Source organism: Nuphar pumila, chromosome 15 (genome assembly GCF_984573655.1).
Source record: "Nuphar pumila chromosome 15, dmNupPumi1.hap1.1, whole genome shotgun sequence".
Classification (NCBI taxonomy): domain Eukaryota; kingdom Viridiplantae; phylum Streptophyta; class Magnoliopsida; order Nymphaeales; family Nymphaeaceae; genus Nuphar; species Nuphar pumila.
In genome coordinates, this window is record NC_143263.1 from 11,473,045 (window position 1) to 11,486,823 (window position 13,779).

Sequence of the window (13,779 nt, forward strand, 5' to 3'; positions counted from 1 at the left end):
GTCACTGATCAAATTTTTGGCCATGCAAAGAATTTTGTTAAATTTGTAGTTAATTTTGGAAATTGGTGACCAATATGGTTATTTTCTCATCAAAAGAAAAATAAAGAGTTCAAAAAGATGGTTAAAAGTCTTGGTTCTTTCATAACCATGAACTTTGACAGAGATACAGTGAGAGAGAATTGACATCCTGGGCTGGAGCAAAGCTGAATTGCATGAACTCTTATCTTATCGCTCAATAGTATAGGCAGTCAAATTGAACAATTCAAGTCTGCGCCAATATGAATCCTTATGAATTTAAAAGACTTGTGGCACTTTACATGAATCCTGACTTGCTTTCCTTCAACCACGATTTTACAAATTGGCAAAAAATACATACCAATATTGGACATTACAGTGGAAATTTACTCATGGAGCAAACCCCAACACTTACAAATAAGGAACTGAAAATTCTAGACCAAGAACTTTTGGACCTGTTTTATTGCCTCAGTTGCTATAATGCGGTACATGCTCTCAGTTGGATGCACTGCATCCCAGAATACGTATTTAGAAGGATCACTGCATGTACTCAGTCCCTTGCACGTCTCACCAAACTCTATCACACCAGTTCCACAGCAACCCTTTGATGACACCAAGAAACCTGAAAAAAACAATAATTCATTCAATAAGGCCAGTTGAATCATCCATAAGATCTAAGCAGGCTTTATAAAACCAATTAAAACTAGAGTTGATGATATTGATACCCAACAATCAAAGCAAGAATCTCTCTCTCTCTGCATTCACGTATGATTTGCTATCAAAGCTGCATGGTAGCGATGGTGACAAAAAAGAAAGTCGTAGAAAGAGATGCCAAAACAAATTTTCTCACCATATTTAGTGGGACTTTGAACAGCATCTAGAATGATGGTATAGTCATCAACAAATGCTACTGTAACCTGTCCACCAAGCCATTGATTTATGGTGTCCAACTTTGTCTTGACCTTGTAGTTGAATGTCATGACCACCTTGTTAAGTTCGGTAACGCATCCACTCTCTCCACGCAGTGTTTTGACAAGGGGCATGCACCCTAATGGAGGTACAGCAACCACCACAAACCTTGTTGCTCCTAACCCATAGATCTCCTGTTGTTTACATATAACAAAGTGTAGCATATGAAAACTAGAAGCTCCTAACCCATGGATCTCCTGTTGTTTACATATAACAAAGTGTAGCATATGAAAACTAGAAGCGTAGTTTTCACAGAGTTGAAGAAAAGGAAGAATGATTAATGCCTTCCATTTCTTAAATCACAAGCTATTTTAGCGGTGCTACTAAAGGTCATTACTGGCTAAAAGCGCCACTAAAGCCCCCCGACCTTTGATGGTGCTTTTTGCATGCCATTAAATGTTTTTTCTTTTTTGCTACATCCGGCATTCGATGTTACGCTATATATATATATATATATATATATATATATATATATATATATATATATATATATATATATATATATATATATAAAGGTTAATATTTAGTGATTTGTAGACACTGAACTATATTGAGTATAATCACCTTATTTTTGTATTTTTTAGTTTTTTTTTTTGTAAATTGGACCTTATAGATGCGATCTAGAAGGTTTGTTGAATAGAATATCGCTTTCAAATCATGCGATCATTACCTGTAAACAGGTTGTTTAAGGACTTGAAAAATCAATGGTCCATAGTGCACTAAAATTTTATGCCCCAAAAAACATATTTTTAGATCAAAACAACACAATCCAAGGATCGATCCTTAGCAAACAACCCATGCTGAACACATCTATGTTGTCAGATTGAGTCGATAAAGCTTGAACTTATTATGATTTTCAGCTCAATAGTTATGTGCCTTCAATAGCATAAAAAATTTGAACCCTTGGGATGGGGGATGAGGTTTTCTGGGAAAGCGGTCAATCCCCGTAGCGCCACAGTGGCCCCCATATTTGCCTGGAGGTCTCATCAATTCTTATGACAATCTTTCCCTTCGAATCAGGGGGAGGGGAAGCCCTGTGACTGTGTGAGAAAGGGCATGCATGACAAAATCTAGAACAGAGGCGCCTTTTCTTATTTTAAGCTGGGGTTAGTCTGACCCCCACCAGTTAGACAAGGTACCATTGGGTTTTAAACTTGCAACGTCCCAACACAAGGTGATATGCACCTCCTACCAAACAAGCAGAGTCCCCCATTGGTGAACAGAGGTGCCTTTTCCTGCAAAAAGGCTTTCCTGTGTTCCTGTAGGGTCCGCAGCTGTTTTGGTCAATCTTTTCTGAGGCGAAAGAGAGTGACTGTGTGGATTTTTGGAAGGAAAGAGAAAACACACTTACCTGCAGACCCCTGGTCATGCACGCAATCAGGAAGTCAATGTACTGGTTGATTGTGAATTGCTTGGAACGTTGTGGATCAAGGTAGTAGTTCTGAATGAAGTCATTGGTCCCTGCACTCATTACGACTATGGCATTTCTTATTATCTCCTTTTCTTTCTCCTCTCCTACCAATTCTCTTAGCTGGACCATGTAGTGCTTAAGGTACTGTATTTGCTTCCACATGGGTAAAACGTCCTGTCACACATTGTCATTTACCATTTTATGGTGATTTACATATTGCATGTTCTTCGTTGCATCTTGTCCAGGGGTGAGATCAAGTGATTTGATTAAACACAATGTTTTTGTATTTTGAAATCACCACCTTCCCTCACTTCAATCACCAGCATTCATTGTGCAACCAGTGGGGCTCCCCAAAAGGTGCCAATGTCATAATTTCACATTGGATGGTGGTGATTGCAGCCAGTATACTCATAGTATCAACAGAAAATCGATACCCTTCACCCCTGAATACGTTATTTTTTAATAAATATAAAAAATATTAAAAAATAATATTTAATATTATTTTAATGGTTTTAACATTGTCACGTTAGTTTTTTACTGTTTTTTGTCCAATACAGAACTATTCACTTGAGTATCGGTATCGATTCAGCTGAATCGGTGGCGAAAGATTGAGGGCTGATACCGATACTGACAAGATTGGATTGCAGTGACAATCGGTGGTGATTTCAAAACATAAATTTTTGTGTTTTTGTCAAGTCACCTGATCTGTCCTCCATCTTGGTGCATACGATAGAGAGAAAGGGTGGGGCTGGATCAAGGGAAATCACATTGCACAAAAAAATGTGCTGCTGCAAATGTGATTTATGAGAGAGAGAGAGAGAGAGGCATACGGTGAAGTTTGCTGTGAGGTCGTCATAACCGGTTGCAGCTGATGCAAAGCTGACTCCATGTGGAAGCTCGTGCTTGCTAAGGTCGTGCTGTAGGAAAGCAGGGATTGCATCCTTAAGGCCAAGGGCCTCAGCTGCAAATCACAATTTCCACAAGCCCCGTTAGTTCCATCCATGAGTGTGAGAAATGGGCCTTGTGTGAAGCCAAACAAGGAAAAAAAATCATATGAAAACTTCCTTTTCCTATGAAATACGTGGGTCCCACTACGATCTGCACAGAAAAATGCTTATTTTCATACGAGATTAATGAACTATTTTCCGTGAAACGAACGTTCCCATACGGTTTGATTATCAACAGTAACCATGGAGCAAATGTCCACATTAAGAGCCCCAACATTAGTAAACCAAAGGCAATCAAGTGAAAATAGCGTCTTTCTTTGTGCATTTCAACGTTAAAATGACTGGGTCAGCCATTTTTCTGCGGAAAAATTCCATTTAGTTGCCAAAATTTTGCTCCTAATTTAAAAAATGTGCCTCGCGTTTCTGAATTCTCTGATATGGCCCTCTGTTTTCTTGAAAACTGCCAAACAAAGGACTACATTTATTATTGTCCATTAAGACAGATTTAAGTCAATTTACAATAATAACTTTCATGATCAAAATGCAAAATATTTATCTTTTACTTACGAGGATGAATGAGCATTTTTAAAATTTTAAAAGACCATACGAAATAAAAAAAAAGAATCACGTGTTTCATGGGCGCCACCCCTTGCAGAAGCAGAAGCGTGGAGACTTCCTGGAGGCAAGGTGTAAAGCCCACAGAGTTTTACGCTGTCATGACAGTGATCGTAAGTACAGTAGGCAGAGCCAGCGTGGCTAAGTCTTTGATCTTGAGAACGGTTTCTTAGGAGTCTTAGGTAGGACAGAAAGAGCCAGTGTGGCTAGATATCTGATTATGAAAGCGTTTTCTCAGTGTAAATATAGAAAAAAGAGAGAACGGATGTTGGCATGAGGTCTTTATTTGTGATTTTTCAGGCAAGCTATACCCATGAATATCAGAAAAGTGAAGCTCATTTTCTTAAATTGAGGGCAAAAGTTGGCCCCTTAAGGTATCTCTCTCTTGTTCTTGTTTTTTTTTTTTCTTTCACTCTGACCGTGATCTTATTCCGATGTTCCAAGTAGGGCTGTCAATGGGTCAGGTTTACCCGGACCTGACCCTGACTAAAATCTATAGGGTCTGGGTATGGTGACAAATAAGAAGAAACGATTATGATCTAGGTCCTGACCTGAAGGTCCGACTAATACATTAACACGGGCATAGTTTGTGAAATTTTATACCATACCCGGACACAACCCGAGTTCCGATTTTCAATGTAAAAATGAAAAAAAAAATTATTTTATGGGATATGGTCCAGGTCTGGTTCATGTAGTTCTTATTGGATTCGGGTATAGTTTCTTTTATAGTAGACCCGATTATACCAGAGTCCAAACCCAATACCATACCCAAAAATTTGATTCAAGACTGGTTCTACCTGGGTTCAAACCAAACCCGACCCATTGACACCCCTAGTTCCAAGTGTAAAACTCCTCCAACAAACTTGTTTTGCTCACCGGGGATAGTTTTCTGTTGGCTGCAGCCTTGTTGCAAGAGATACACACTCTACCACCGTGTGGTAAGCAGGGTCCAGTGCCAAGCTGAAGGCCCAGGTTCGAATCTCTCTGCCACATGGGGCTTAAGAGATATTTGGTAGGGGTCTACCTAACCCCTGCTTTGCCTTTCAAAAAAAACAATGTGCCCTGTAAATCGACATTTTTCAATTTGAATGCCTTAAGCATATATACCAACCTAGCCAAGTGCCCTGCAGGTTATATGTTCTCCTCGGAACACGCACTATAGCTACACTGCATATTTCAGGGTCTCGACTGAGCATCGTGTGGCGCTATTCCGGGTGTATGGGCACGCCGTACACTTTCGTGCATCCTGCAAGCGAGTGTACTGTGTGCCTGTACACCCGACTGATCAGCACTACGCGGCGCTCAGTCGGAACCCCAAAACATGCACTGTAGCTACAACGCAACACCCTCTCAGTCCCAGCTGAGTGTAACACTTGCTCAAAATGACTTATTGGACATTATGATGTAGACCAATCCATTAATCATAAAAGTGTCAGTTCTTGCATTGGGGCCATGTATAACACCTATGGAATGCAGCTATCGTATCAGGACTTTGGAGCATTTCAAGGTACATGACTACCACACTCGCGTAGGATCATCTACTTCATTGTAATTTTGAAAGAAGCACTATATTTCATTTTAATTAATATGTCCACCAAAACTTTCTTACTCTCCAAACACACCTCAGACTTTTAACCAGAGATAAGCAAACAATCACACGAGGTAGTACCATTAAATTTAAAAGTAGAATTAACCAGTTTTTTTTTTAAGGCAAGCTTAAGCATACCCCTACCAGCCGACTTGCTTGTAGAAGCTAGTGCTTTAGCAGGGTGAACTAGGGATGGTAAAGAAATGAGGTTATTTGCTTGTAGATGTCAAAAGCTTGCGGTTCATTGAAAAAATGTCTTAGTTTAAGATCAAACATTTGATGGGCATTTCAAGAATGCCTTTTTTCACTGCAGTGATACGGACAACATGAGGTTATTTGCTTAAAGATGTCAACAGCATGAGGTTCATTGGAAAATTTTGAAAACCATTCTGGTGTATTATTTAAGATCAATCGTTTGATGGGCATTTGGAAAAAATCCTTTTTTTTTTTTTACTGCAGTGCTACTAAATGCCAACTATTCTTTCTAAGAACGTCAGGCATCTTCTTCACACATCCCAACCAAGGACGCCCATCTGTGAATGACTCCATAAATGTGTCCCACAGGAAGTGCCTGTCCGGCTGTCCCTATGGGAAAGTACACTTGAAAACAAGCCATACAATTGGTCTGGAAAACGGTCTCACTTAATGAATAGCAACTCTCCAACCCTAAGTCAGGGTCGGTAACATACTAAGCCTATTTTTTAGTTTTAGTTGTTTAAATCGAGTCATTCCATATTGTACAAAACCCACTCAAGTCTCTGTTATGTTTTGTACCTAATCGCCTCAACCAAAGCTTTTAATAGAATAATTTGTCCTAAACTTCTTGTCATTTGTCCTACACTATCTTCAAGATGGTTTTTGACTATCTAAAAAAAAAAATTCAAGATGGTTTCCTATTTAGTATGAAACCAAAGGTAACCAGGGGAAAGCGGCCTCCAGTTCATTGGCTTAAAACCTCATGTCTTTAGTATTTTTTATCAGGAGGGTCAGGTCAGGAAGCCCCAAGGGGGGTTGGTGCAGTGGGGTGGGGGCCTTGGCTGTTAGATGGGCAGTAAAGGTTCGATTCTCATGGGCATCACCTCTCTGCGCAAGCCAACATGTAGCATAGGCTTCGGGGGCAGGGATCCTAGTCTCAGAGTTTTACACTATGGCAAGTTGAGCCAGTACGTTCAGGTCTTCGAGCAGGGGTGTAGTTTCTTTGGGTTATAAACCCCCAAAAAAAAGGTGAGGTTAGGCAGACCCGAACCAATTATGGCTGCTCTTGTGGATGAGTTTCGTGACGTCCCATCAATTTGGTAACATTTTACAGCCGACAATACTAAATAAGTGGAGCCCTCTTGGGCAAGTACATAAAAAGTTTGCAATATTTATTGGCGACATGAAGAAACCCAATTTGTATTATTTGAAAAAACCATGTCCTTTCCAAATCAGACTTATTAATACCTACGTTCAAATGGGTCATAATGTTTGAGAAACTTAAGAAGCAAGTTTCTAGTGAATAACAAATTTGATTCTAGTTACTTCTCAGAAAAAAAAATACAAATTTGATTCAAATTACCACCACGGGGTCGCCCATGTGGCTAGCGGGAGGAAATGGTTGTGAAGGCATTGAGTTGAGGACACAGAATCAAACACTGGCATTCAGAGATGGGCCGCATAAGGAGCCCCATTCGGGGTTTTCCTGGCTTCGGCGAGGGTTCCTCATCATCAAAAAAAGAAATTTGATTCAAGTTGAAACACTTTAACATGACGCCGGAAAAGATGCTAAAGATGGCGATGGTGAAGACGGGATCTAGTTTTCCAAATGATAATGGTTGATTATGGTGGTACTGACTTTACATCAGTGTGAAAATAATGATAATGATAACCACATTAAAAGGATGACCAATTGATTAACTATATGAATCAGACCAACCACACTGATAAGAAGACAAAGATATATAAGCAAAGAAAAGGAAACTGGAAGGAAAGAGGATAATGTTACCTATGAAGTCAGTGGTGAGTCTGCCATTACTGAATCTTCCTGTGGGTCTGTGCCCAATGAAATCGATGCCGTAAGGCAAGAAGTTGCCCTTGAAGGTGGTGTTGAGGACATTGTTGTTGCCGGGGTCGACGCTAGAGTCCCCGAAGACGAGCAAGCAGCTCACGTTGGCTCGTCGTACCATCTTCTTCAGCTTGGGATCCCGCAGAGGGTCCGCTTCGGCTCCCATAACATGATCACACATCACCATCACCACCACCACCACCACCACAAAGGACATTGTTGCCACCACAGTAGGGATTCTCATTTTTCCTTACTCGTTCTCTGTCAACTTCTTGCACTGGTATTCCTCATATATATGAAGGGAGGGCCATGGCATGCAGTTTGTAGTTACCTGCTGTAATCGGGTAAAACAAGCCTTCACAATTGTCTACCGCCACGTGTGAATCGTGTTATTTATTGCTTCTAACTGTGAATACTCAAAAAAACAATTATGAGAGATATAAAAGGTGTCCCAGCCTCCCAGGTGCACCTACGTCCATCCACAATTTTGAATAAAAAAAAGAGAAAACTTATCTACATACAATTTTTAGTGTAAAATAGAATATGATGTGAATATAGATTTTTTACAATCTTCAACAATCAATGACCCATAATGTCCCAACATTTCATAACTAAAAAAAAATTGTACTTTTAGATCTAAAAAACATAATGTAGAATATTGTTCCTATGAAATAAATCATGTTAAATACATCTACAAGTTTTGATTAAGATGCAACCTGTACCCATGATTTTCACTAGGTGGGCATGCTCCTTGAATGCCCTATCATTACTCTCTCTCTCTCTCTCTGTGTTTGTTTTTTCAGTGTTTTTTTTTCCTGATTCCAGTCCTGTAGATGTGTTCAGCATGATCGATTTACTAAGAATCAACACCCGAATCATGTGTTTTCTATGAACAAATGATATTTAGAGCCTTTAAACAGTTGATTTTTGAAGTATTATAAAAACTCGCTCATGTGTCGTAATCAAACACTCCAAAAGCTGATCCCTATAAAATCAAGTGTGTAGATCACATCTATGTGATAACAATCAAAGACTAATTTTATAACAATTTGTTTTTTTATCTAAACGACCTCATGGATGTGATTTACATGCTGTTTTCAGTAAGAATCGACTTTTGGATAGCCATAATCCGACCTATGTACAGGATAAAATCGCACACACATGCACAAATTTGATGTCTGAATAATATATATGCATAGACTTATCATATAAAGTTCATCTATTTGAAACATACGTTGAACCAATAAACTTAAATATTAAAAAACACCAGTCCATATTTTGCCAAGATGAAATAATAAAAATAAAACTTTTTACAGCCAAATTGTGGATGAAAAACATGATTAATTGCACACATTAGAGACGACTTGCACATTGAACCAGAGTTATTATATATCCACAGGATCAATATACACAATAACAGAGAGAGAGAGAGAGAGAGAGAGAGAGAGAGAGAGAGAGAGAGAGAGAGAGAGAGAGAGAGAGAGAGAGATGTCATGTGTGTGTGGCATGTGTAAAACTGTATGCTGCAAAGACAATAAATCAAGTGTGCACTAGGAGTGAAGAGCCCATGTTGCTTATGAGGTTGTAGTTTCTACCTCACAAACAAATTTACATTTGCCAAATTGCCATCTGCGGTCTCTGCTTTTTCTTTGACTGAACTCTGCTCAATTGTACTTTAGGACACCAACCAAATGAGTAAAACCAGTAAGAGGACTGAACGCCTGCCTGCCTTTTTGCAAAATATGCCATCGTACGTCCACTTTATAATCAATAAAATATTTCAGAATGGTGTACTGGGGTTTATGGAACTAAGCCAAATTAGGAACCCACTTCCATCAAAAGTCAGGAATAATTTTTATTAAATTTGGTCCATTTTCACAAATCAAACACTTTAATCATTTCGTGGTTGTGTAAAATTTGATTTCTCATAATGGTAGGGAGATGGCAGGTTGGTGTTGGATGTTTCTAATGATTAATGCAGATGGGCCACAATGTAACCCTTTTTTATTTTAGAAATGAGAAAGTTATGGAACTTATTTGGAAGTGAGCTTTGATAGGACATTTCAACTAAATTTTTGTAAAATTGATACCTGTCCGTCTGTTTGGAAATTAATACATGTCTGTTTGAAATGAAAAAGAAGCAACAGAGTTATTTTTCTTTTAAGTTAATTTGTAAATCCAAAAATAGAAGAACTAGTAAATGGCCATTCGAATAACGTGAGAAGTACTCTGATTTTATTTTTTTGGGAAATCTTCAAAAAATGCACCTAAAGTTTGGGAGATAATAAAAGAAAACCTAAGAATTTGATAATGTTAGGAATGCACCTAAATAATTTTATGGTTGATTAATCAAACCAAGAGTTTTATTCTGCTACCATTGTCGTTTAGTTAGTCAAACCCAAAGTTTTTGAAACTTTTTTAAAGAAATAAAAATATCGTTTTAGAGGGTAAATCAGTAACTTTATCTTATTAATTAAACTTGAGTTAGTGATTACCAAAGTTAAATTGATAGAATATTTTTTATTAGCAGATCATAAATTCAAGTGTGTTTTTAACATCACACAAACTTTGGATGTGCAATTGGGAAGTTATTTTCTTTTTTTTTTATCCCAATGAATGTGAGAACTCGTAATTGGCTATATATGGTGTAGTTTCAAGCCATAAAGATTTAGTTCAGTTTGGTCTTCGTTTAAATCTTATGAATTGCCCTAGGGGGTTGGCTTAGTGGGGTGGGGGCCTTGGCTGCTAGATGGGTAGTTAAGGTTAGACTCCATGGGTGTCACCCCCTCTTTGCAAGCCGACGCTCAGCATAGACCCCATGGGCAGGGGTCGTAGCCTCGGAATTTTACGCCACCAGCATGATGACCGTGGGTATGTTTGGTTGAGCCAGGTGGTCTTCGTGCAGCTGAAAGACATTGTGAGTTCGATGCTGGTAGTGCATATCACTTGCGGTAAGGCCGAAGCGGTAAGTGCTTTTAGTGGGTGCGGTGTGAGCCAGGATCAGGTGCCATCACATGGCACATTTTGAAGTATGCGGCTGCACCTGATGCCCTCCATCTTTGGCTGGCAGTCTATCAGTTGTGGGGCCCAAAAGCAGATGGAGGGTGGCCAGGTGCAGAGGCACACTCCAAGTGTGCCATGTGATGGCACCTGATCCTGGCTCTTGAGGTGTGTGTGTGGGTGGGGTGGGGTTGTTGGTGTTAATTAGGGTTTTAAGTCGTTGGATGTTGCGGCCATAACTCAGCAGGACTTTTTTGTACAAGTTTCCTACGTAACAAATAAAAAGAAAGTTATGAATTGCATATTTTAACAACCAGCTGTGTATCAGTGATGCAAGCAATCAACTAGGTCAGCAACTACTACTATTTAATTATGTTTGGCTACCATGGAAATCTAGGAAAATAAACTGCATAAATTGAATCAAATTACCAATATTACATCAACATCAATCATTCACCAATCAAGCCTAGGATGACAGTGGACTGGGGGGAAACGGGGCCCATCCCACCTCGCTCCATTTGGAACGAGGATGAAGCACATGAAACGAGGATAGAGGCGGAGATGGAGGTTAAAATCAAAACCCATGCGAGAATGGAGGTGGGGATGGACTTACGCTTTCCCCCTCCCCGCTCCGTCCCCAATATCCCAATCCCTGCCTTTTCCCACCCCGTCTCCAATCGATCCTTCTAAGAATGACAATGGACTGAGAGGAAATGGGGCCCCGCCCTACCTTGCCCTGTTTAGAGCGGGGATGGAAGACATGAAACGGGGATTAAGGCGGATATGGAGGTTAAAATTCAAACCCATGCAGGGATGGAGGCGGGGATGAAAGTTCGGATTTTGATATGGGGGCAGGGGTGGAGACCTTGTCCCCCGCCCGGTCCACTGCCATCCCTAACAATAAGAATTTTGTAGAGAAAATACAAAAGTCCTAATTCTAATATGGATTTGAGATAGTTCTGATACCTAACTATATCACTCAAAATCCTATCCAATACACCACAGGGGGCTCCGTGTGGTTGGTAGGAGCCGTCAGTGTATGACTCCTTATGGTGGGATGTTGCAGGTTCAAACTCCACTGGTACATTGAATAATAACTGGTGGGGTGTCTGCCTAACCCCAGCTGGGCTTTCAAAAAAAAAATGCTATCCAATACCAAATATTCAATCAAATACAATTAAAAAAACCAAAAAAAAAAAAAACAGATGAATTCGAATGTATCCTTGACCCGAACATATCTCGCTTCTCGCATTAAATAGTGTTGCTATTTTGGAATTAGCTGTGCTTCATATTAATCTTTTGTTGAAGCTAAGTACCTGCGAGATGTTATACACATGGGTATAAGTGCATTAATTAGATATCTACCATGATACCAAAAACTTAAATGAACATATCAATGGTTTTGTTAGAATTTTAGGCAATTATTCTATCAAATGCCTAGAGCTGCAAATGGGTTTAGGAAAAGAAAAAACCCCGGTTAAATACTGTAGTGGATTATATCTTGTATCTTTTTGTTCATCATCCATGGTGCCCATGCATGTTAAGAAAAGCAAATAAAAAAACTTGCAATTACTTCAATTCAATTCCATGCCTGAAGACTGTTGGAGCATTGACACACCTAGTTTGATATTGCTTTCCCATAGTTAAGTTAGGTAAAAGGCCAACCATAACCTAGCAGTATGTTACTTTCTTAGGAAGCCTACCACCGGCTGGTCACTAGGGATGGCAGTCCACCAGGGGAAAGCGGGGCCCCACCCCGCCTCGCCCCGTTTGGACCGGGGATGAAGGGTATGAAACGGGGATGGAGGCGGGGATGGACATGCACTTTTCCCCGCCCCGCCTCATCCCCGCCCCAACCCCACCCCGCCTCATCCCCGTTTGAACCAGGGATGGAGGACATGAAACGGGGATGAAGGCGGGGATGGAGGATAAAATCCATTCCCCGCCGGGAATGGAGGCGGGGGTGGAGGATAAAATCTTGAGGCGGGGCGGGGGTGGAGACCTTGTCCCCCGCCCCGCCCCACTGCCATCCCTACTGGTCACATGGTTAAGTTGGGCAAAAGGCCAACCAAAACCTTGCATGTAATTTTCATAGGAACCCTACCACCGGCTGGTTCGCATGGTTAGGGTGATGCATACATGCTTGTTTTCTATTAAAAAAATGATATTAGACCCAAGGGGTTTAGCGTAGTGGGATGGGGGCTGGACCATTTGACGGGCAGTCTAGGTTCAAATCTCAAGGGCATCACCCCCTGCGCAAATTGATGCTTGACGACTCCCTTGATTAAGCCGGCCGAGTTTTACGCCGACATTGACAATGACCATAAGTACAGCAGGCTGAGCCAGTGGCTAGGTCTCTGTGTCTGAGGAGGTTTCTCTGAGTAAAAATAAAAAATGCTATTACCGGTGGATAGAGGGGTGTGCAATCATGGAGGTTTACATTGTGGCTAACCAAACAGGTTCATGGTTAACGTGGCACCTGTTCGCCCATAGATAGTAGGGTTGCAAAATTTGGCTGTCTCAGATCCAAACCGATCCGACTCCCCGATGTACTTTGGGATCCGAAACCCGACCCGTTTGCATCCCTACATGATGGGATGTCTAAACAACAATGGTAATTTCTCGTTAAAAAATTGAAAATTCATCTTCGATTTGGTTATCTTCGGCTGAATATCATGTCATGTTGGGATGTGGGTATGGCATATGATTTAAGTACTTGCTTGATGTGAGTATACTTATAGGGACACGTTTCATTCACAGTGCTGGTGGATCAATAATTTGAGGTGGGTGCTTAGTATATTTTGGAAAGCAAGCTAAGAATCAATTTCTTTTGACTTTGGACCCTACAGACCGAATCCAATGCCACCCAAATACCCGGTATGAACCAACCCAATTCCAATCCCAACGACCCATTTATCCAAACCCAAACTTCACCCAAGATTCACCAGCCCAAACCCTATCTCAAACCCAAAACAATTCACCAAGACCCAAGATCCAATCCAAGCAGAAATTAAGTGGATACAGATCCATATATGGTTCTTAGAGAGGTAGAATTTCAGGTGAATCGGGCTCTCTACCGACGCTTTTTTCAACATCAAGGCTCAAAATCAGAAAAAAATCGAAGATTAACATTATAGGCTCAGAGCTATGGGACTCCTAACCAACAAATCCACATGTATATTGCTGGACT

The 13,779-nt window shown here is 40.4% G+C and overlaps 1 protein-coding gene across 1 annotated transcript; it reads right to left on the reverse strand.

The window, feature by feature from the left end:
- Positions 1 to 272: 272 nt before the first annotated feature.
- On the reverse strand, positions 273 to 7,762 carry LOC149814489 (GDSL esterase/lipase At5g45950-like). The gene is made up of 5 exons (XM_089989735.1): positions 7,530 to 7,762; positions 3,226 to 3,356; positions 2,336 to 2,569; positions 866 to 1,118; positions 273 to 637 (listed from the first exon to the last, which is right to left on the reverse strand). Exons 1-5 carry the CDS (start codon positions 7,753 to 7,755, stop codon positions 450 to 452), a joined length of 1,032 nt encoding a protein of 343 aa, XP_089845861.1. The 5' UTR covers positions 7,756 to 7,762; the 3' UTR covers positions 273 to 449.
- Positions 7,763 to 13,779: the final 6,017 nt, after the last annotated feature.